We start from the raw sequence: 25,177 nt of genomic DNA on the forward strand, positions 1-25,177 counted from the left end.
GCAGAGAAAGCTGGTGCCACTCCAGATCAAATCTGCAAAGCGGCTACGTGGTCAAGCTACTTTACATTTGCAAGACACTATAGGTTGGACCTTTTGGCAGCTGAAGATCAGGCTTTTGGCAGAAAGGTCCTGCAAGCTGTGGTCCCTCCCTAAATTGAGTAAGTCTCGATAATCCTCTCTAAGGTGCTGTCCTGAAAGACGTTTTAGGGAAAATTCAAGTTAGACTTACCGGTAACTTGTTTTCCAATAGTCTTTCAGGACAGCAGGAGGATCCCCGCCCTATTGTATAAAATGTATTGCTGTGATTAACCATATCTGTTTATGTGTTCCAGCATGGGCCGGAGGTACTCTTCTACAAACTGACGAATGGTAGGAGAAGCCTCCTTTTAAATTCTGGTGGATGGGGTGTTTCCTGATGAGGAGAGGGAGGAGCCATCTCTCTAAGGTGCTGTCCTGAAAGACTATTGGAAAACAAGTTACCGGTAAGTCTAACTTGAATTTTCTCGTCAGTATTTACACAGGAAACGGAGGGGTACACTGACCATAAGTGTATGGTTAGTAGTAATACACAGGACTTGCCACTATGGCTAACAGAGGGTGAAATCAGGGAAAGGCTGGATAAACTTAACACAAACAAATCACCAGGCCCAGATGGCGTACATCCGAGAGTACTCCTCAAGGAACTCAGTAAGGTTATATCTAGACCACTGTTCCTGATCTTTGCTGACAGTATTAGGACAGGAAATGTACCAGGGGAGTGGAGGAAAGCAAACGTGATTCCGATATTCAAAAAGGGTCAGAGGCATATCCCGGGAAATTATAGGCCTGTCAGTCTGACATCAATAGTATGTAAACTTCTGGAGGGGGATGATAAGGGACTATATCGTAGAGTTTGCTAAAGACAACAGCATCATCAGCAGTAACCAGCACGGGTTTACAAATGGGTGTTCTTGTCAAACCAATCTCTTAACATTCTAAGAGGAGGTGAGCTGTGAGCTAGATAGGAGCAGACCAGTGGATGTGGTGTACTTAGATTTCGCTAAGGCGTTTGGTACAGTTCCCCATAAGCGCTTAATTTATAAAATAAGGTCTGCAGGTATCGACAGCAGGGTTTGCTCTTGGATACGGAACTGGCTAAAAGGGCATGTCCAAAGGGTGGTAATAAACAGCGCATACTCAGACTGGTCTGAGGTGGTAAGCGGGGTCCCCCAAGGCTCAGTCCTGGGACCAACCTTGTTCAATTTATTCATAAACAGCATTGAGGACGGGATCAGTAGTTCGATATCAGTTTTTGCAGATGACACAAAATTGGGCAGGGCAATAACTGCACAGCATGAAGCAGATATCCTACAGGATGACCTGGACAAAACGGAGTGGGCAACGACTTGGCAAATGAGGTTTAACGTGGAGAAGTGTAAGGTTTTGCACTTGGGGACTCTAAACATAAAAGCACAATACACATTAGGAGGGGAACCCTTGGGGGAATTTAAAAATGGGAGAAAGATCTGGGAGTCTTGGTTGATGATAGACTAGGCAACAGCATGCAATGTCAAGCGGCAGCTGCCAAAGCCAGCAGAATATTAGCATGCATAAAGAAAGGGATGTATTCCAGAGAGAAGTCTATAATCCTTCCACTTTATAAAACTCTGGTCCGACCGCATCTGGAGTATTCTGTCCAGTTCTGGTCGCCAGTCCTCAGGAGGGATGTGTTGGAGCTGGAGAGAGTCCAGAGAAGGGCAACTAAACTAATTAGGGGATTGGAGGATCTTAATTATGAAGAGCATCTGCAATCGCTTGATTTATTCTCCCTGGAGAAGAGACGCCTGAGGGGGGACATGATAGTAATTTTTAAAAATCTCAATCTCAGCTTAGAAAAAAAGCTGTTCAGTCGAAGGGATTGCATGAGGACTCGGGGGCATACAATGCGATTAGAGGAGAAGCGTTTTAACCTTAGGGAACGTGGGGGGGTTCTTTACTGTTCGGGCTACAAGATTGTGGAATTCTCTACCACAAGAGGTGGTTTCTGCGGGTAGTATGGTGGCTTTCAAAAGACTATTAGACGTACATCTCAAGGATCAGAACATTCAGGGGTATGTGAGATGATTAAGGCCATACACACCTACACAGGTTGAACTGGATGGACTGTTGTCTTTATTCAACCTCACCTACTATGTAACTATATGTACTATCTAACTATGTAACTATGCCTAGGTTCACACTGAGGCGGGGCTGAGCTCAATTTCAAACCGGCATTTTTCATCTAAATCGGGGGGCAATTTCACAGACATTTGTGTGGGTTCCTGCGCAGATGTCTATTGAAATTGCCCCCAGAAGAAGTAGTGCAGAAACTACTTTTCGGAATCGGTGCAGCAGCACAAAGTTGGCGTCGCACCGATTCGGACAGTGCCATTGCCGGCAATAGGCTCCAATTTGACACGTCAAAATCGGCCCAATGTGAACGTGGGCTTATTGTACATTTTAAAGGAGGGGGAAAAAAAAAAAAGTGAGCCTTGTTTGCTTGAGAGGCAGGAGAATCTCACTACTGAAATCACCAAAAGACACAAATTTAAATGGATCCACTCAAGAATGCCGACTAGTGTAGACAGGTTGTGAATTGTATAAGTCAAATAGAAAGGAAATTTCCAGTACTAAACATAACAGGAAAAGCAGAATAGGAAACCACTTGTTACAAGTCAGTACTCCATTCTGTAGAACAACAAGTAATTCAGCATACTTTTGCTTTTTGTAATAAAGAAAAAAAATTATTAATAATATAAAGATCATACCACAGTTGGCCTCTTGACTACTTTCTCTAGCTTGGTGTGGCTAAACTCCAGGCTGATCACATTGTACAGCTTCTCCCTTTCCATTTCTGGTGTCTCATAGTAGCGAACAAACTGTGACATACTCATGTCTGTACCCTTTTGTGTGTTCACATCCATCACATCAACTATACGCCGGCTTCCTACAAGAAAATACAGACAATGCATGGTCATTCAGCTACTCTAGTTCATTTTCTGACAAACCGTGAAAAAAGATAAAAACGGATATTAGATGAGAATGCTATGAAAGAAGGAGGTGCATCAAAGCTGAATTTATAGCATATAAAATTACACAATTAATGCAGCTATGTATGGATCAATATTAATAAAGTACTTTTTATGTGAGCATTGCAAGTACCTTAATTTGACCTGGTATAAGCCTTTTGCAGTCCCTGTACAGCCAAGCTCAAGGCTGGGAAAAGGGAGAAGTAGCACAAGGAGCCAATCAGTGTCGCAGTGCAAGAAGCATGCAGATAGGAGAGAGCAGAGAAGTGACAGATGCGCTCATTGGTCTGCTGCTTTTCCCTTCATTGTCCAGCCACAGGCTGGATAAGGGACAAGACCTGTAAGTGTTACTGAACTTCAGCAGAGTGAAATAATGTCCTTGGTGTGCAATGTGGCATATAGCAATAAATAGATGATAAACAGAAAATCAAATAATTTGGCAGGCAAAACTGCAACCGCATTTTGTGGTTTGCTTGGAGTTCAGCTTTAAAGTTGCTTTGAAATTTTGCATGTTAGGAATGAATATGACCAAGCATGTTCCTTATACTGCGAAGTAATTCCGGACAGATATCAGCAAGAGAAAACACTGTTTGCCGATCTATTCCTTGCAGCACATGAATCTAGAGAAACAGGTGGAGAGGAGTGTGCATGTGTAACTTGGCTAAGGACAGTGACTACAGTGAAGGAGCATCAGACAACACAGACTGGTTGTTGCCAGTAGCCAAACCAACCATCAATTTGAATGGTGGATGTTGGTAACATACTGTAGGTAGAACTGAAGCCAGAAAATCAGCACAAAAGAGGTCAGGCAAACAGCATTTCTGGAGGGAGGTCAACAATGGCATACTGGTAATGGTCATACTTCACTCAATAAAACATTAGTATAAGAGCAATCAGCAAGTTATCTCTACATTGTTTGTGATTCTAGGAGTTTAATTTATTTTTTCCCCCCAAAGAACAAGGTTGTCATTAAATCAGAAAAACTGCTCATTTTAAATCCCTGCCCCCCAAAAGCAACAGTCTGTGTGAGTACAGCTGAACGATGTGAATATGTGGCTTAGAGCATTATAAAGTACTACCACTAGAGGGCACTATGATGTAAAAACTGCAGCCTGGTGTTTTCCTTCACAGCACATCAAATGATCAATGCACACATGCAGTAACTTACAGCATCCATTCAGATTTGATGCAAAATAAAATCAGACCAGCGACAAATTCTGATTGGATGATATGAGTTATGGCAATTTTCAAATTACGATCTCCTCGTTAAAAACAGGGCAAGTAAACTGTGGCGTTCCATGAAAAAACAACAATTTCTCTGCAGTCTGAACATTAGAATTTATTAAACAAAGGAAACTTGCTAAAACTGCAGGAACACACAGTTGAATTACAGTTTATTGCAAAGGAAATATACATGGGCAAACTAGTAGTCTAAGGGTGAACCCATGCCATTTTCGAAAATTCTCTGTGTTAGGTCACCTAAACAGTGTTTTTTCAGTCACAAGTTACCCCCAATTATGTTGCTTATGTGCCAATCAAGGCACTTGTTCAAAGTAACCAAAATCTGTGATCAATCCTTATAAAAAGGTACACAAATAAAAAACTTCCAAGCCTTGGTGCTGCTGACAACAAATACAGCTGTTCTGTCATTCATGTACTAATTTTGTAAAATGTCATGGGCATCCATTGAGTCCCTGTAGGAGCTTGTTCATACTAGGGGTGTTAAAATCTTGTGGTTCAGCTGCTTTTTTTAACCATCCCCAACTGTTCCTCCATTAGCTGCAGAGGCAGCGGCCAGAATGTACACATGCAAATGGCCTCCATGCTTTGCTTAGCAACCGTGGCAGGAATTTTACCCTGCGGCCCTTTCAGCAGGTACGAGCGCAACCTATTCAAGTGACTGGGGCCACTCTAAAAGTGACGAGTTAGTGAGGGGTTTAAGGGGTTAAAGCAGACGGTGAGAAGGCGATACAATGCACTCTTCGGAGATCAAAGCAAGTGTGAATGAGTCCTTGAGAGAGAAAAAAAAAAAAAAAAACGGGTATTTGTGATAAAATAGTTTTACAGAAGAAGTCTTGCTCGAAAAAACGGGAGTGATATAATCGCGACTCTGCCATTCAAACAGCCAGAGCCTGAGAACCCAGGAGGAGGACTGGGTGAAGATGGAAGCCCTGGTAGTGGTGACAGCACACCACATGAGTCCTTCATTTTAAGGCAAGTGTTTCTTTGCAGTATATATTGGATTGTAGATCTAAAGGAAATGATAGAATCAGGATTGTAGTGCATGGGGAGCTTTACAGACTTCCAGGGATGCACTTCTCCTGTTTCCAATACTACAGCTCTGTTCCACATAGGTAGGTAGGTGATCGCTCAGCCTCTGCCAAATTGCTGACTTATTGCTTTTTACCTTCTTGTATAGATCGTTAAAGACACTAGCTGTGTATTTAATGAGAACAGTTCTCACTGACACCGATTGCATGCGAGTACAGAAGTGTGGGGGGGGAGCAATCTCCTGGACAGGGAGGACAGGTAAAGGGTGTGTATTATTGAGGTCAGATGCTTAAAAAAAAAAAATACTTTGCTACAGTGGAGTGAGGAGGGATCTGCATGTGTTTGAATTGTCTTGACTCCATGTCCTGGTAACAAACCCTCCATGTTCATGCAAGTCCTAAATAAGGTGGAGGCAAAGAATCCAAGAAGCCATCCAGTATTCACTGGTGCCCTCGGCAAGTGATGGGACTTTATTGTGGGAACGACTGCTGGGTTGTGGCCATCTAAGGGCCTGTTTACACCATCATGCTGCAAGAAATCACAATGTTCACATGACCAGGAATCCCTTGTAAAAACTTTTGAGTTACAAACTTTTATTAAAGTTTTAAATTCCACTAAGTGCAAGCCACCAGAGAATTTCTCATTTTTATTAATGATCCTGCAAAAATTTCAGGGGATGTGGCTGGGCCATTCATAAAAGCAGACATGCTGCACATCGGCTTGGACAACATCCTGACATTTACCCTGCTGTGAGACATCGGCTGCACTGCCTGGAGACACCGCTCTCACTGTGGAGACACTTCAGCAGCCTCGGGAGATGATCAGGCAGAAGGCACATGGTGCACCGGCCGAGTGGCCGACACAACATGGTGGATCCCCGTTTCCACAACACTCGCTAAAAAGACTGGAGTCTTTTTTGGGACTGTAAATTTGTCCTCCTCCTGTGTCATTCCTGTCTTGCAGCATGCCAAAGAATAAATGACCTACCTACAGAGGAAGGGCTTTGGGATGTTATTATGAAGGGGTTGCAGTCATATGTAAATGATTCCCTTCACAGAGAGCAGGGCTCTGGTAGGGTGGGATCTGAGGGGTGAGACTCTCCCTGTTCACACTGGTCAGCATATTTAACTGGGCAGGATTGAACTCTAGTTGTGATCCATTCAATCCTGCCCATCAGCAGCAGCATGGTTAGCTTTCAGAACAGGCTGTGCATGAAGGGGTTCCCTTCTTGAATAATGCTGTGATCTATGTGGAGGAGCTGTGAAGGAAGGTACATCGGTTGCAGAGTTTGAAAGTCTACAAAAGGAGGGGGGGGCAGGGTTATAGACTCTAGCTGCTGCAGGGAATGGCAGTGGAAGGGACAGTCTATCAGCAGGATATACAGGGTGTCACATGATACAAAGCCACAACTAAACCCAGAATATCAGGGGATCTGCAGACAATAGAGCAACATGGTACAGAGGTATGATCTAGGTGATTAATCATTCCATTCAGGTCTAGTAAAAAGAAAGTTGGAATTGAGCTTTAAATCAGCAAATGGGCAATGAGCAGGAGAGTTGAGTGTGTGTTGATGGCTACCATGTACACAATCACAGGCTCTCCTGCATATAATGGGCATGTTCTGTACAATGATGAACAAGGGATGTTAAAGAATAAGTCCAGGCAAAACCTAACGAACACTAAACCTCTGTGCCACATTTTAAACCTAATTGTTCTAACACTGTAAAGCAAAATCGCTCTACTTAACTATTCTGCAGCTGATCTGGTCCAGTCCCGCGCTGAGCTGTCAGTGGTGGCTTCAGCGTGGAGAGGGGTGCAGGAGAGGCACACGACAACGAAAGCCCCATAGTAATTCTATGGGGGACGTCACTTCCCATTCATTTCACAGCCGTTGTCGGTCCTCTCCTGCACATAGCTTCCGCCGCTAGAGACTGGATTTGATTGGGGGCAGAAAGGGCAAGTAGTACAGTGATTTTTGCTTTACAGGGTTAGATAGATTAGGTTTAAAATGTGGCACAGAGCAGGTTTAGCTTTAGTTCGGTTTTGCTCGGACTTTAATAGGCGACAATAGCTTATGTTATTTGCCAATTGCAAAAATTAAATAACTTTGCTTAACCTGCACATCTATGGCAAGCTCTCACACAGGAAAACATCTGCTCATTCAAAGAGTCAGGACCTATCCCTGTAGCGCATAATATATGTGTATGGTTACTGTAAACCCACCTTCCATTATTCCATACTTATTGATCTGTATCCTCATAACAGTTACTGTTTTTCTATGTCTCACAGCCACCCTCAGTACCTTTTTACAATGTTGGATTACATTTCAACGTTTGTACAGGCGATACCATGTAGCATCCAAAACTAAAGAAGAACAAAAGAGCCAGGACCAACCGCTTTTTCTCTTGCAACTTGCCCACATAACTATAGTACCTGCAGTAATCTCCCCCACTGAGAGCGAAAGGAATTACATTTTACGAAAAAGACTAACCATACCATCTCAAAAAAACAAAAAAAACAAAAAAACAACAGTACACTTACCGACTAGTAGTTTCACATCCCTGACAGTAAAATCCTGATCTGGCATCCTACAATAGGAAAAGCAAAATGGGTATAATCCATGCAGGTATATGTGATGAGAAGGAAGACATCAGATCTGGTTTGGCGATTGCTAACAAATGATTTGCTTACTCTTACAAAGATATGGCGTGTCAGGTTATAAAATAAAAAAATTATATATATATATATATATATATATATATATATATATATATATATATATATATATATATATATATATATATATATATATATATATATATATATATATATATATATATATATATATATATATATATATATATATATATATATATATATATAAAAAACACAAAGCAGAGCCATAGTCACATTGAGGAAGGTTGGTACCTCCATAAAATAGGAATTCACTGGTATATAAACCAGAAACAGAAAAAGGATAACTATATGGAAATAATGTATGATAATACTGGACTTACCTAATACCTAGTCCATCCTTGCTGAGAAAGAGAAGAGGGACTTTAAGGGCTTCTCTTTGAACATATTCATACGTAAAGTCTATTGGGAGAAAAAATACATGACATGTCTTACTAAAGGCTGTACACAAATGGCAAAGAACACTCAAATTAAGTTCACACATTTCTATTGAAACAGGAAGTGAGGAGAAAGCTTCTAAGTGGGGACATAGATCCTCGTCAGGTTTTTTTATCTGCAGTCTGTCTATCTTCCCCAATCTTTTCAATATTAAAAGAAAAAAAAAAAAAGTTGGTCGAATTTGGGTTTAAAAAGGATAGCTGCATCACTTGGAAAAAAAAAAAAAAAAACTAACCTTCCTCTACAGCAGGGGTACTTAATTAAAATTCACAGAGGTCCAGTTGGTAATGTTTTCTTTCTGCAGAGGTCAGAATCTCATTTTTCTGATAGGATTCAGGTCTTTCACATCACAGCCCCCTTTAAATTAGTGTCCTCAGTCCCCTTTTTCCTATTACAGCCCCCCTTACATCACACCCCCCTTTCACATCAGAGCCCCCAACATTAGAGACCCGATTGCATCACAGCCCCCCTTGCAATCACAACCCCCCACATCACAGCTCTCCTCCTATCACAAACCCTTATCACAGCCCCCTTCTGATATTATAGCCCCCCCTAACATTACAGCTCCCCCATATAACAGCCCCTATTCACATCATAGCCCCCCCATATCAAAGCCCCCCCCCCCCCAATCACAGCCCCCTTTATCAGAGCTTCCCCCCCTCACATAACAGCTCCCCCATATGACATCACAGCCCCCCTCTCACATCACTGCACCCACATCACAACTTCTCCCTTTTACACCCACCCCCCCCCCATGCTCATCCCAGCTCCCTATATCACAGCTCCCCCTCCTTGCCCACATCACAGCCCTTCAGTATTATAGTCCCCCCCTCACAGCCCCTCATATCACAGATCACTCCCTCATAGTCCTCCCCATTTCACAGCTCCCCCCTCTCACATTACAGCCCCCCCCCCCAAATCTTCCTACCTTAACTCAGTGGTGGAGGGCGGGGGGAGTGACGGGGTGGACTCCTCTGGGTGTGCTTGTCCGCTGCCACTAGGCTCCGTGCCGCCTGCCCTCTTTCTTGCTTTGGGTTCAGCAGTGGGGTGAGTGCTTTGGGTTCAGCAGTGGGCGAGTGCATGGGGGGGGGGGGTTGGGCAGCTGCCGCTCCCCCTGTAGACCTTCTGTTCCTCCTGCTGTGACTTCAACAGCGGCAGGGGCGGGAGCATGCGGGGGGTCCTCCTTGCTGTGGGTTCAGAGGTGTATTGGCAGCTGCCGCTTCCCCTGTAGACTTTCCGTTCCTCACAAGTCGCAGCAGACCGGCTGGGCTGGGTGCATGCGGGGGTCCGGGTCCAAGTCCACCCTGCCATTCCTCCTGCCCCCTACCAGGAAGTGATCCTTAACAGCTGCAGTGACACGAGGAGAGGAGCCCGCTCAGGCTGCTGGGTGGTGTAGCTGTGGTCCGGACTAGACTGTCACTAGGTCTGTGTCCAGACCATGGTCCGCCATTTCGTGACACCTGCTCTACAGCAACTCTATTGATTCCAATAGGCAAGCCACACTCATGGTGGCCTCACTGGTCAAGCAGAGTATGGCTTACATATAGGAATTTATAGCCCACCAGCTGTACTCATATGCAACCAGAAGAGAATGTATTCACTAGAATGCATATGCAACACCAGCAGGGCCACAACGCATTGAGGGTGAATTTGTTCACGGTTTTTCGTGTAGTGACAGAGTTGCTGTAAGGGATTCAAAAGTTTGAAGTCAGACACTTAACTTTTCAGATGGAGGACAGCAATGGCAGTCTCCATACTTCTTTCATGTTATTTCAGTGTTAACCACAACTTAAACATTAACTAGAGTCTGTCTTCCTTGGTTTTTAACTAGATAGGAAGGTATATTATATTTACTGGTTATGAAATTTTTACATTTTTCTTCAGTTGCTTTGTAATTTTTGGCCTAAACACAAGTTGTGGCATACATCTCAGGAGACTTAATGGGCATTGTTTTGCTTTCATCTGGAGGAGGAGCTTACTCCGCTAAGCACACCCTCCTGCCAGCATGCCTGGTCTAAGGGCAGACGGATTCCAGAAGCATATGCTATATGAATCATCTGCCCTTACTCAAGATGACTGACTAGAAATGCTGAGGGGCCTATTTAACCTACACAAAGCTTCTTGTCTTCGCTCTTTACATCCAAAAAGTACATAAGCAATTCCAAAAAAAAAAAAAAAAAAAAACAACCAACAACACACACATTGCCATTGTCTTGTATACTGTAGCTTGTTCACCAGATTTAATGTGGGGACACACAGGGCGCCTTTAGCTGCCACTGTGCTCTTGCTCGTTATCTAATGTGCCCCTGTGCCTTTAAGGGCAGATATGCCTGAAGGGAGCCCACTTCCTAATTTATCCACTTCTATATATGCTCCAACTTGGAGACTCTCAAATTTGGTGTTAGGACTGCAGTATATAGAAGAGCCTTGGCGGGCACTGTGGCTTCCACATATATTTGCAAGGGTATGCAATTAAACCCTCTGCTTTTAACAAATTGTTAGACAGGGCAAGCTTGGTATTTTGCAGGCTAGCAGCTAAGTGTGCTGGGAAATTTTTGTTTCATGAGGGTTATAATCCTTGTTACTTTTTTGCCACCTGTCTTCCATTAGGGAGATTTTCCTTCACCTCCTGTCCCATAGCTAAAACAAAAACCCAAAACAAGAAAGTCCCTAGTTGTTTATATGTGTGCACAAGTAGTGTATGAGCATCTGCAAAAAATAGAAAAATGTTCTCTTTTGCAGACGCGCGTATGCTGTAGTTTACGATAGCACCGCTGTATACACAAGTACAGTGGCACAGCAATTCATGCCAATGACAGGCTATAGGGCTGCCCACACAGGTAGAGAGAGTGGGACAGAGCCACTGTCACCAATGTGGAGGAGCAGGAGACACTGGTGGCAGTGCACACAGAGGGGACTTCTAGAGGACTCCATGGGTCCTGGCAGCACAGGAGGAACATTTTGAAAAGAAAAAACAGCAAATACACGCAAGTTATATTATCAGTTTTATGAAACAGACTTTAAAGTCCCTTCACAGACAGTGTAGAAAGTTTAAAGGGGTTGTAAAGCTTCTTGGTTTTCACCTTAAAGTAGATTGTAAAATCTTGTTTTGTAAAAAAAAAAATATATATATATATATATATATATATATATATATATATATATATAGTGACAGGAAGTCAGGTAAATCTGTGGATGTAGTCACAGACAGGAGATACATTTCCACCTGGTTTAGAAAATTCACCAATTACTATAGGGTGTCAGCTGAAAAGGTAGCCAGGACAGCTTAAGGAAGTTGAAAGGCCTTCAGCTGTTTGGAATGAGGAAGTTAAGGCCTCTATAATTTGTCCAAAGTCTAAAGCCCCGTACACACGTACCGATCGTCGGCATACAAACGTTCGTCTTTTCTCCCCGGGATGTCGGTGTCTGTTGAAAAGTGCAAAGACTGCCCAAGAATTTTGTCCGCCGACTACAGCCGACTGCAGAAGTGATGTCATGTAATGGTTAACTTTGTGTGTTTTTTCTTTTCTGAGCATGCCCAGTCTTGCAAATCTGCGGTCTGTCGGCAGAATTCTGTACTGACTGGCGAACAATCGTCCGTTCTGGTGTCGGCATACAAAAATTTTAATGTTTGCAAGAAAGACTCTTGTCCACAGAATGTGCGCAGACAGCTGTCGGAGGCACCATACTAACAAGCGTACAATCGGCAGATCTTTCGTCCGCCGACGTTTGTATGCCAACGATCGGTACGTGTGTACGGGCCTTAAGGATTGCTGCCTCCTGACACCGTGTGGGGAGAGGAGGACAGTCAGATGTGTGCCTCCCAACGCTGTGTGGGCATGGGAGAAGGGATGCCCCCTGAAGCTGTGTGAGCATGGGGAAGACCTCCTGAAGCGATGTGCGAAGACTACTCAAGGTGAGGTCTTGGATCGTTTCTATGTGAAAAGAAACCAATGGACATTTCCTGTGTGAAGGGGAAATTAATTAAGATTGAAGACTACTCAAGGTGAGGTCTTGGACTATTTCTATGTGGAAAGAAATAAATGCACTGTTTGCTATGTGAAGAGACAAACAAAGGAATGGGTTCTATGTGAAGAGAAAAGCAAAGGGACATGTTCAATTAAAAGAGGAAAAGGGACATGTTCAATGGACATTTGTTGTGTGAAGAAAAAACATGGACTATTGAGTGTCTGCTGTAGGATCAGCAAAGTTTGCCCAACAGTAGGTTGGAGACAGACTCCGTAGGTAGGTTCCTGCATGTGAGAAGGTAGCCGCCCACAGTGGCAAGGATTTATTTTGGGTTTTATTTTGATGTTTTTGAGACTTGCACTTGTGTGAAGTAAATTGCAAGAATAAACCAAACTGTTGTTTGCAACCACTTCTCGGCTATCTCCCTGTGTAAACGCACCCCCCAAGGGGTCATCCACGCCCGCCACCGAGCTAATCAATCTCACAATATATGTATCACACACACACACACACACATATATTATAATATATATATATATATATATATATATATATATATATATATATATATATATATATATATATATATATATAAATAAAACATGTTATACTTAGAAGAAAAACCAATTGCACAGAGCAGCCCAGATCCTCCTCTTCTCGGTTCCCTCGTTGTTGCTCCTGGCCCCCTCCCTCCTATCGAGTGCCCCCACAGCAAGCAGCTTGCTATGGGGGCACCCAAGCGGAGCTGCAACTCCCATGTGCCCATTCAGACAAGGAGCTGCCATTTGGCCATGCCCCCTCTCTCCCCTGATTGGCTCACTGACTGATTTACAGCCGCAGGAGCCAATGGCACTGTATCTCAGCCAATCAGGAGGGAGAGTCCCAGGACCGCCGAGGGACTTGAACATTGCAGGACAGAGGGGGGGTTCAGGTAAGTATCAGTGGTGCTGGGGAGGCTGCTGCACACAGAAGGCTTTTTATCTTAATGCATAGGATTCAGTAAGATATAAAAAAAAAAAAAAAAAAAACCTTCCTGACTCTACAGCTCCTTCAATGCATTAAGGTGAAAAACCCTCTGTGCTGCAGCTCCCCCCCAGACCCCCCCCCCTTTTTTTCTTGCCTGAGCCCGATCAAGTGATGTGCACAAGCACAGTAGCTCCAGTTGCGGTCGCTCTCGTTATTGGACAGATTGATGGCAGCAGGAGACATTGGCTCCTGCTGCAGTCAATCAAAAGCTACACAAAAAGGGGGGGGGGTCTCCCATGGAAAGTGATGAAGGAGGAGGAGCTTGAAGCGCTAGCGCGGGACCCCAGAAGAGGATCGGGGCTGTCTGTGCAAAACCATTGCACACAGCAGGCAAGTATAGGCATGTTGTAAAAAAAAAAAAAAAAAAAGCAAAAAGAACATAAGCAAAAGGAATGTTTACAACCACTTTTATTTATATAGCAGAATTTTTTTTTTAAAAAAAATGTACTAGACTGTCAAACTGCATTCATTAGGTGGCCATTCACTAACACTACAGTACATAAAGCAGCATCTGTCACTACCTTTGCCCTCCATGACCTGCACGTAGTCCCCTCGGTAGTTGGTGCTGCTGACCTTCTGCTCCAGGCTGAAGCCACGAACACTGACCACGTCCTCCACATCCGATAGGTCTTCATGCTCGGCGTACTGCGTCCGACTGATGGCACGCTGTGGGGAGAACATATAGTGCTATAGTCACAATCTACTGGGATTAAGGATTCCAATCTATACCGAGTCCTCAGAACAAATACCATAGCCGTTATAAACATCAGCTATGTACACATAGAATGACCTTCGTGTTTTTTATTTTATATAGATCAACTGCCCTAAGCTCCTTGCTCTTACCATATTAATGCAGGCTTACTAAAACTTAGAAGAACTGTTGCTCTGTATAAAGAGTTGCAAGATGTCTCCCTGCAGCGGATCTTTCCCTTTTACTGAGTGCCTTTTTCTGCACAGTGTTTATATATGGAAGAAGCCATCTTGGTGGAGGGTTTTCATCCTCGTGTCAAAGTCTCCAACAAAGAGCAGCAAACTAATGACTAATATTCCAAATCTTCAGAAACCAGCAGTGCCTTAGATCTCAGTCTGCAGCTATAACTCTGTAGGCACAAGAGTAGTGTGCCTAGGCTTACTCACATACCTAGACATACACTAATTTTCAGTAGCAACTCCAGACAAATGGTACATTTTCCAAAAGGCCGAATAAAATAGGTAATCTATACATTTGGAGCTTGGTTCCAGGTCAGACAAAAGTAGTATTTAGAACAATAAAAAAGGGGGGTGCAAAACAGGAAAGAGTCCCCATAGGGTGTGGACCAATTGGGGACTATGACATCCGGATCAGTGTGTGAATTACACGACAATCCAAACAAACACACAGGGAGCCGCCGCAACCAAATAACTATGTAGCTACAAGAAAAAAGAGGGGGTAAAAAGGCGAAATTAAAGTGATAAAACCTCAGAGGGTTGCATTAAGGAGGCTCAACACTGATATGAAAATATGAAAAAAATCTTTATTGGAAAAGCAACAATTAGTGCCTCATTCACCACCTAGTGGAGAATGACTTATATCATTGAGGATGCGGACAGATACACAAATGACTAAAGCCCCGTACACACGCACAGATCGTCGTCATACAAATGTTCGTCTTTTCTCCCCGGGATGTCGGTGTCTGTTGAAAAGTGCAAAGACAGCACAAGAATTTTGTCCGCAGACTTCAGCTGACTGCAGAAGTGATGTCATGTAATGGTTAACTTTCCCTGTGTTTTTTATTTTCTGAGCATGCCCAGTCTTGCAAATCTGCGGTCTGTCGGCTGATTTCTGTACTGACAGGCGAACAATCGTCCGTTCTGGTGTCCGCAGACAAAAATTTTCATGTTTGCAAGAAAGACTCTTGTCCGCGGATTGTGTGCAGACATCTGTCGGAGGCACCATACTAACACGCGTACAATCGGCAGATCTTTCGTCCGCCGACGTTTGTATGACAACGATCTGTGCGTGTGTACGGGGCTTTAGACAGCATAAAAACACAGACACACAAGACACAGACCCCACCCAGACCCAAGAACCTTAGTAGCATCATGGCCGGTGAATGTGAGTGATTAGTCACAAAGGGACTAAAGATCACTGCTAACTAGACACTGGTCATGTGCTAACCTACCCAAATCTGAAGATGATAGTTAACTACCAGACTGAAACATCAGTTGCAAAGATAGATGAAAATGTCCTCATTTGGTGTAGAACACACAAAATAGCTCCTCCAAATGGGTCAGTAGGTCAACTAGACAGTGACTAGAATCAATTCTGAATCCCGACTACCATCCTGATAGTAGCTCTTGATGAAATTGGAGGGAAGTAGAAGTGTTGAAGTTGCATGTTGCTGCATTCAGAGACTGATGACAGAGCTGGTAATGGCGGGGAATAGCTTAGCATGGGGCTATGGACCAAGTTCCAGAATGCCAGGGCCACCCATAGATATTGCTTCAGAAATACATAGGTGATGTAGTAGTCCCTTGGGTGCGCTGGGGGAGGGGGGACCAAATAGGGGAGGTAAATTGGCACATACGGTATAGTTACCACCCACGGTATATTTCAGGAGTTAGGCAGATAGGGCTGAGCCTCAATTGAGAAATATAGGCTGAAAAGTCCAGGCAGACCATACATATTTGACCCTCTATATAAGAAAGGGAACGGTCTTACCGAGTCCTGTGGGCAGGAGAGGCAAACTGCCAGATGCTATTAGTAGGAGTTCCTTACTCCTGTACCGTCTCGGGTGTCGAAAACCCCGCTGGGTCACCGCGTCCTTCGGTCACCTGGGGTTAGATGTGGGCCGCGCCAGTCCTTTCCTCCCCCAGAGCACCCAAGGGACTACTACAAAAGTAGTATTTGAGTTTACATAACAGTACATTTTTTTCATGTTTTGTAGAAAAAAAAAAAAACATATACTATATATATATATATATATATATATATATATATATATATATATATATATATATATATATATATATATATATATATATATACATACATATATATATATATATATATATATATATATATACATATACACACACACACACACACCAGGGACCAGAGTATGGGGCGAGGAGGTTTTATGGTGTTAGTTCACCCTATTTTTTTTTTTTCTTTAAAAAAAGGTGAACACTATCAACTCCACATCCTAATGTGAAAATGCAGTGAAAATCAAAACACAAAAAGGGTCCACACACAAAAGGAAATGCACACTGACAGATGACAATGCACCTGCCTATGCTTGGGAAAAAAAAATGCATCTCTATGCACATGCAAAGATCAAAGGGTTCTATCACATGGACCTTCCATCTGTTTTTCACCCATCTGTTGACGGATGAAAAAAAAAAAAAAAACGGCAATTCATTTCTATGGGCATACAGATGATCCTCTGTTTACATCTTGTTCGTTTTTTTTTTTTTTGTTTTTTTTTTTTTTACTGCAAAAACTGTGACCATACACCTCGAAGAAATGACCGAATTCTTTACCAGCAGGAATAACTGAACTATAGCCAACAACCCATTTCATTAATATACTAAACACTGGGAAGTAGGATTTTGATGGATAGTGATGATCATATTTTAACTTACTACTGTAAATTATCAGCTGCATCTCTTGTTTCCATCATTTAAGCCATGGCTCAACAAACACCAGGATCCAGGTTGCCATTTTTTGTCCTAGCGCCAGGGCTGCTGCCCAAATACTGACATACACGCCCGCCTTAAGAGAACATGTCACCAAAAAATTAAAAAAAAAATTCACATAGGGGGGACTTTTTGTCCCCTAAATGATGGAGAATTTTTTATTTTAAACTGTAAAAAGTTAAAGTTAGACCCAAGCACATAAAATTCTCCCCAAAAAATTGAAACCTCACATATATGCAGGTACAAGGCAGGATGCCTACACCTGAAAAAGCTGATTGGGTTACACGTTACATAACGCTACGCACATCGAATGGAGTATGAATTCTAGCACCAGACTAATCTGATGGCCTATAGGGGGCCTTTAAATAGTCATCTATGGAAAATATAGGGTACTGACATGTTTAAGGTTTGACATGTTGGGTATCTACTCAATGCAACCTCAAGTAGATTTTATTTGATCAATAAAAAAAAAAAAAAGGGTAATTTGTTGTGTTTTTGTTCCGCCTAAAACAAAACTTTTAATGTGTTTTTTACTGAAATGTTGACAGGAATATGTACAAAAATTGGAACTACCGGTATTTTATTGTCTAGGGTGTCTGCTTTCAGAAAATATATAATATTTGAGGGTTTTATGTAATCATCCGGCCTAAACTAATTTAAACGTGTGCAAAATTGGCTGTGGCTGGGATTCATCTTCAGGAACATGTTACATGTTCCACCATAAGGTTTAGAAAAAAAAAAATTGGTTCCTAACGTTTTTAGCTGGCTCCTAGATTCAAAGCAAATTTGTCAAGCCCTGCTGTAATCTCATAATTTGATTGTTTAAAATACAATTGTATTAACCACTTGCCGATTGCCTAACTGTAAATATATAATCATTACTTTGACGTTAATACCAGAGTTATGGCAGCTGACGTAAACCCCGGTATCTTTATGTACCCTGTTTCCCCAGAAAAGGAAGACCTACTTACTGTTTTGAGTCTCACTGAAATATAAGGCATCCCCCTAAAAATAAGGCCCCCCGAAGCTACAGTAACTCAGGACCGTAACGGCAGGCGCCGCCGCGCAGCTCACTGTTGGACGCAGCGCAGCCAAAACAAACAGGAAGTGCGAGGTCTCTTAATCAGATAGCCCGCGCCACCGCCAGGACAAGCTGCCGCCTGCTGCTCGCTCTGCCCTGACGGAGTCTGGCTGACTCACAACTAGACAGCGAGTCATGCAGGCAGGAGTCGGGCACATTGTGTGGACACACAGGGGTGACTGAGGTAGGGGGGAAATGTCTGGTGAAGATGTCCGCTGGCACAGGGGTGGGGGGGGGGTGGGATCACTTAAAATTACACAGGAGGATCAGAGGGGGCAATCAAAATGACACAGGAGGATCAGAAGAGGGGGGGGGGGAATCAAAATCACAGAGGATGCAATTTGCTGGTTTGTGATGACAACTACTACCGTACCGTATACAGGTAATACATTTCCTTTTTTTGTTCAATAAATGTATACCGTATTCTTCATGGAAAAATAAGACATCCCCTGAAAATAAGACCTAGCGCATCTTTGGGAGCAAAAATGAATATAAGACACGGTCTTATTTTAGGGGAAACAGGGTAGCAGTTTTTCCAGGCCTTACGCCTGAAGTGGGTCTGCCATTGTTACCGGAGACACCTCCAACACTTTTGAGTTGTGAACCCAAGTGTGAGAACTGAGACAATGACCATTCCGGCATCTTTGGCTTGTTTTATTGTATTTAGGGGATGGGAGAAAGGAATGAGTGGGATACTCCTCTGGCTCAACTAGGTACACTTTGGGACACTTGAAGAAAAATGCCTGTTGGCGCTGCCTTGACACCAGCTGAATGAAGACCAGCGCTTCCTGACGCCTATAGATACTGTAGTACTGAAACTGTGCTGGAACCCCGACTAACTCAGAAGATCCAGGACTGTAGAACACTTGACTCCTGACACTGCTTTAGCTCAAAAGTCACTGAACAGCTCCCTCCAGCCCAGCACTGGCTGAGGTAGCTCTGCATAGATACTTGTGCTGCTGCAACTCAACCTTGTACACTTTCTACTGTACACTGACTCTTCAGGGCCCAAACTACAGACGCCCCTTTAACACTTCAGGGTCCTCTACCTAGGTACCCCCTCTAACACTTCAGGGTCCTCTGACTAGGTACCCCCTCTAACACTTCAGGGTCCTCTGACTAGGTACCCCCTCTAACACTTCAGGGTCCTCTGACTAGGTACCCCCTCTAACACTTCAGGGTCCTCTGACTAGGTACCCCCTCTAACACTTCAGGGTCCTCTGACTAGGTACCCCCTCTAACACTTCAGGGTCCTCTGACTAGGTACCCCCTCTAACACTTCAGGGTCCTCTGACTAGGTACCCCCTCTAACACTTCAGGGTCCTCTGACTAGGTACCCCCTCTAACACTTCAGGGTCCTCTGACTAGGTACCCCCTCTAACACTTCAGGGTCCTCTACCTAGGTACCCCCTCTAACACTTCAGGGTCCTCTACCCAGGTACCCCCTCTAACACTTCAGGGTCCTCTGACTAGGTACCCCTTTTAACAGTTAGCTGACTCCTGGATCCCTGGAACCTTCTCTGGAGTGGTCCCCTCTGACTCTAGGCAGACCCCCAGGGGCAGTCCACAGTACCTTCCTGGAACTGGACCCCTCTCCGCTGGTTCTTGGTACACCCGATGCCCTCTGCAGCTCAGCTCCACAATCTTTGGATTCCCAGGCCGCCACCTGGGACACCCGCTTCCTCTGACAGGAGGAGAGACAGCCGTACTCTCCCTCCTGGGACTCCGCTTCCCGCCAAAGACCCTGCATCATGCGTTCCCTTCAAACCTATACCCACTCCCAGAATCCTCTGCGGCAGAATCCGCCTTCTGGGGTAGATAAAAGCCTGACTAAGCCACTGATTGGGTTTCCTCCACTGCCCTATGAGAACCCTCTCATGGAGCCAGTGGGGAGACTCCCCTCTCAGTAACCTCACCTGAGAGACATGACAACCTGACTCAAATAATGGCCCTGCTGTTAGGCAGACAAGGCCCACTATACTTTACCTAGCCCCTACCTGTAGGGTGCTACATTTATTTACAGTAGGTGACTGGCTTTAATATAAAAGTGGTCCTAGTGGATTTGCCGCCAGATCATCACTTTTATAGGCCGCGGGAGAGGCTTTTTTATAATTTTGGATAAAGTAAGGGAGGGTTAAAAATCCCTGTCAGATTTTTCTTCATTTGTGTGCCATTGCAGTGATTGTCCTTCACTTCCTGTCCCATAACCAAACAGGAAATCCCTGCAAATTAAGGGAATTTCTTGGGGACACCCCAGGTGACCAGAACTAATGTCCCCATTGGAAGATTTCCCCTCTTTCACTTTTCTGGGGACAACTCAAAATTTTGATTTTTTTTTTTTTTTTTTTTTTTTTCTTACTTTTTAGTGATAACAGTACACAGGACAAAGAGGGAATCTCCTTAACAGGGACACAGACAGCAATAAAAACTGACAAGTGTTCAACTTCATCTGCACTTTATCCAAAACTAAACAAAAAGAGGTTTTGCCTTTAGGTATACTTTAATGAACCAACTATCTCAGCTCTGCTATTTGATGCAAAAAGATCCATAACTTTCTGCACTGACCAATGGACTGAGTTTGATTAAATCCAACGGGTAGGAAAGTTAAAGGGTGTTACCCCAGCATTTCAAATTTCTGATACAAGTACATGGTACAGCGGCACGTATGAAAAAGAATCCTATTCGCTTTGTTTTGCTTTTTGTGTGAAATCCCTGCTGTTTCTGCCAGTCCCTCTGCTTTCCTGGTAAAAACTGACCATGCTAGGCAAAGAGTTCATTGTGGTCAGTTCTCTAGCTGTGCTGGGAACTCAGGCTACTCGTTTCCAGTGAGCAGACTTGTCCTGACGCCCTCCCGCTTACACGATCCAAAAATCGGATTTAAAAAAAAAAAAAAAAACACTTTTGAAGCAATCGTACGATAATCGGATCGTTCGTACAGAGCTTCTGAGAGCCAATCATGACAGTTCATCCAATGGGACAAGCACAAAAATGTTTCTTGCACAATACCAGATAGTACGATTTTAAATTAGTACACCTGTCGTTCGAAAATACAGATACATTTATTACTTAATTTATTTAACCACTCTGCAACCGCTCACAGTAATACTACTGCGGCAGAGTGGTTCGTTATCGTCCAGTCACGTAGTATTAACGTGACTGGACTCCTCCCCTTCTGGGCGGCGCTTGCGCGCCGCCGGAGGCTCGCTCCCGATGTTTTCATTCACAGCGGGAGTCGGGCCAGGGGAGGAGCAGCGGCGATCGCCGCTGCTCTTACCCGATCGTCGGGGATCGAGTCTGGAGATCCGCCCGCTGTGTGTAAACACAGCGGGCGGATCTCCATAGTGACAGGGAGTGACAGATCGGACTGTTCAGCATAGCTGGACATCCGATCTGTCCATGAATCACATAGTCACCTCCCCCCCCTACACGTCAGTAAGCACCAGGCATACATTAACCCCTCCCTCTCCAATAAAATTAACCCCTTCCCTGCCAGTGTCATTTTTACAGTAACAGTGCATATATATAGCACTGATTACTGCAGTAATGTCACTGGTACCCCCAAAAGTGTCAAAAATGTCAGTCAGGGGTCCGGTCTGTCCGCCGCAATGTCGCAGTCCCGCAAAAAAAAAAAAAAAAATCGCAGATCGCCGCCATTACGCGTTAAAAAAAAAAAACACCAAAAATGACAGAAATCTTTCCCTTTGTTAGTAAACGCAATAACTTTTGCGCAAACCAATCAAAATACGCTTATTGCGATTTTTTTTACCAAACATATGTAGCATAAAACAAATTGGCCAAAAACTTTTAAAAAAATTGGTTTTTACATCTTTTTTGGGGGGAATTTCATATAAAAAAATGTGAAAAATATTGTTATTTTTTCAAAATAAACGCTCTTTTTTTGTTTATAGCGCAAAAAGTAAAAATCGCACAGGTGATCAAATACCACCAAAAGAAAGCTCTGTTTGTGGGAAAAAAAGGACGTAAATTTCGTTTGGGTACGGCGTCGCACGACCGCGCAATTGTCAGTTGAAGTCGCACAGCGCCGAATCGCAAAAAGTGGCCTGGACGGAAGACAGCAAAATCCTCCGGTTGTAAAGTGGTTAATGTGTTGATTACTTCACTTCCAATTTTTTATTCCGTCATACGAGAGTTTTCGTAACTTTAGTAAACTTCATTTTCGATATGTGACTAGCATGCAAAAAATAAAAAAGGACAATTGGTCGTCCCAATTTTCAGATCGTGTGTACGGGGCCTTACACTGGGAAGCCGAGTGCACTGCTGCTTCTCCCCCCAGCTCTTATGCAGCTGAGAACAGAGGGCATGTGATCACTTAAAAAAAAAGAAAAAGGAGAAAAATGTAATTTAGTAAAATATCGATAGACACAGGTGATCGTTTTCAATCACTTGTAGATTGGATAATAAAATGAAAGGATTGGGGGTTTGGGAGTGATTAGGATGTGCCATATGCTCCATGAACCTGAGCGGACCTAAAGCTAGAAGGCAGAGTGTCTCCATCATTGTGTAGGTGTGGGAACTGCTCAGGTGGCCGATCCCAGGCAGGACATTTAAATGCCATGTGCAGCTTTGTGTATATAAACAAGGGTGGTGGGCTGGAGTGGAGGACAATACAAGACCGATTGGGAGGGGGGAGGGGGTCTGGCCACACTAGGCAAAGGAGTTCACCATGGTCAGTTCTCTAGCTGTGCTGGGAACTCAGGCTATTTGTTTCCACTGATCAGACTTGTCCTGACATACCTCCGCCTCACAGCCTAGAGGCCCGTACACGTGATCCAAAAATTGGACGAAAAATACCGCTTTCTAATCGATTGTACTCTAAATTGGATTGTTAGTACAGAGCTTCTGAGAGCCAGCCACGACTGTTCATCCATTATTATCCAATGGGACAAGCACTAAAATCATCCATTATTATCCAATTGGACAGGGCACTAAAATCATCCAATTGGACAGGGCACTAAAATCATCCAATATTATCCAATGGGACAAGCACTAAAATCATCCAATGGGACAGGCACTAAAATCATCCAATGGGACAGGCACTAAAATCATCCAATGGGACAGGCACTAAAATCATCCAATGGGACAGGCACTAAAATCATCCAATGGGACAGGCACTAAAGTCATCCAATGGGACAGGCACTAAAGTCATCCAATGGGACAGGCACTAAAATCATCCAATATTATCCAATGGGACAAGCACTAAAATCATCCAATATTATCCAATGGGACAGGCACTAAAATCATCCAATGGGACAAGCACTAAAATCATTCAATGGGACAAGCACTAAAATCATCCAATGGGACAAGCACTAAAAATGTTCTTGCACTATACCCGATCGTACGATTTTCATTTAATTGGTACAGCTGACGTTCGAAAATACATTACAACACATTACATCACTTCCAATGTTTTATTCCATTGTAGGAGACTTTAGTAAACTTAATTTTTGATATGCGACTAGCAGAAAAAAAACACACAAAACACGGGGTGATCTGTCCGATTTTCGGATCATGTATACAGGCTTTACACTGGGAAGCTGACTGTGCTGTTGCTTCCCCCCCCCCACCCCCAGCTCTTATGCAGCTGAGAACAGAGGGAACAGGATCACTTCTAATATAAAAAAGTATAAAAAATATATTAAAAAAAAAGGGGAAACTTTTTTTTTTTATATCTACACAAATGTTTGCCTTTCATTGTAATCTGAATGGGATGTTTTACAAGGTGATCGTTTCCAATCACTTGTGGATTTGATAATAAAATGAAAGGATTGGGGGTTTAGGAGTGATTAGGGTATGCCATATTCTACATGAACCTGAGCTGACCTAAATCTAGAAGGCAGAGTGCCTCCATCATCCTGTAGAAGGTGTGGGAAGTGCTCAGGTTGCAGATCCCAGGCAGGACATTTAAATGCCATGTGCAGCTTTGTGTATATAAACAAGGGAGGTGGGCTGGAGCTGAGGACAATACAAGGCCGATCGGTAGGGGGATCTGGCTTAGCCGAGGTACCAGTACCCGGATGGATGATATCAGAGGACAGATCGGTGTGCTCGGGCCCTGTATGGGGGAAAGCAGCACGATCAGCTCGTTTCCTCCCATAGAGGAAGAGGAAAGTTGTTGCTCAGACAGCAGCCAGCAGGGACAGGGAGTGCTGCACGTTCACAGGAGAAGATCACAACAAAGCCATGCCAGGAGGACGCCGAGCCCATCACTCCAGGGGATCTGCCCCCCAACATGTGCCATCTGCACAAAGGACACAGCGGATCGTACTCATCACCAACACACCCCGCACCACCCCCCACACCCCGATCTACACACCAATCTTCTTCCAGAGCCTTTCTTTGCCTCCATGTTTTGGAGAGGAGTGGGGTAAAGGCTGCTCCTCACTTATTCTCGCATTGCATGGCGGAGAAGGGTCGTAAAAGAAAAGTTTCTCAGTCGGGCGACAATCTCCGGCTCCGCTCTACAAACTAGCAGGCTGAGGAGTAGTAGGGTTCGGTGACGTCATGATCTACACAAGGTAACATCGTTCCCGGGAACACCGAGCGCCACATGACTGCTAACTGAGTCTCACAACACAGGCTGCTCGCCGTGCATCACACATTTCCTGACACTCGGGAGCCTCTCATATTAATATTGGGCTCGGTGGCCTTGTACGCAGGCGCCGTGCACGCTCTGCTCTTTTATTTGTTATGACTGCTGCATGAAGTCTGCACTACTCAAGCCTGGACTTTTCCTCGCCAATCAGCGAGGGCGTGGGCGGGGCCCCGACACGCCCCCTCCGCATGATTGTCTCTGCCTGCTCTCAGCCTTTTTGTTTACAGCCCCCTGTGACAGCAGCAGCAGCAGGCTGACATGAGCGGCCGCATCGGGAACTTTCATTCTTCCCCACCACAAAAGGAAACATCCCATCAATGGTGGCTCTCAATGAGCTAATCATTTCCCGATCACTCTCTT

At 44.0% G+C, this 25,177-nt stretch overlaps 1 protein-coding gene across 3 annotated transcripts in view; it reads right to left on the reverse strand.

Moving 5' to 3' along the window:
• The window catches only part of KDM2B (lysine demethylase 2B), a 246,416-nt gene extending 221,532 nt beyond the window's left edge, over positions 1 to 24,884 (reverse strand). For 2 of the 3 annotated variants that reach the window (XM_082244129.1, XM_082244128.1), the window contains exons 1-5: positions 24,539 to 24,884; positions 13,967 to 14,111; positions 8,336 to 8,414; positions 7,860 to 7,906; positions 2,787 to 2,965 (exon numbers count right to left, since the gene is read on the reverse strand). In XM_082244129.1, the coding sequence (XP_082100255.1) occupies positions 2,787 to 2,965; positions 7,860 to 7,906; positions 8,336 to 8,414; positions 13,967 to 14,111; positions 24,539 to 24,571 (483 nt within the window). In that variant the 5' untranslated portion in view covers positions 24,572 to 24,884. Of the gene's footprint in view, positions 1 to 2,786; positions 2,966 to 7,859; positions 7,907 to 8,335; positions 8,415 to 13,966; positions 14,112 to 24,538 lie in introns of those variants that run through there. The other variant, XM_082244130.1, reaches the window with a different exon arrangement.
• Positions 24,885 to 25,177: the final 293 nt, after the last annotated feature.

Source organism: Pelophylax lessonae, assembly GCF_965119305.1.
Source record: "Pelophylax lessonae genome assembly, chromosome: 1".
NCBI lineage: Eukaryota > Metazoa > Chordata > Amphibia > Anura > Ranidae > Pelophylax > Pelophylax lessonae.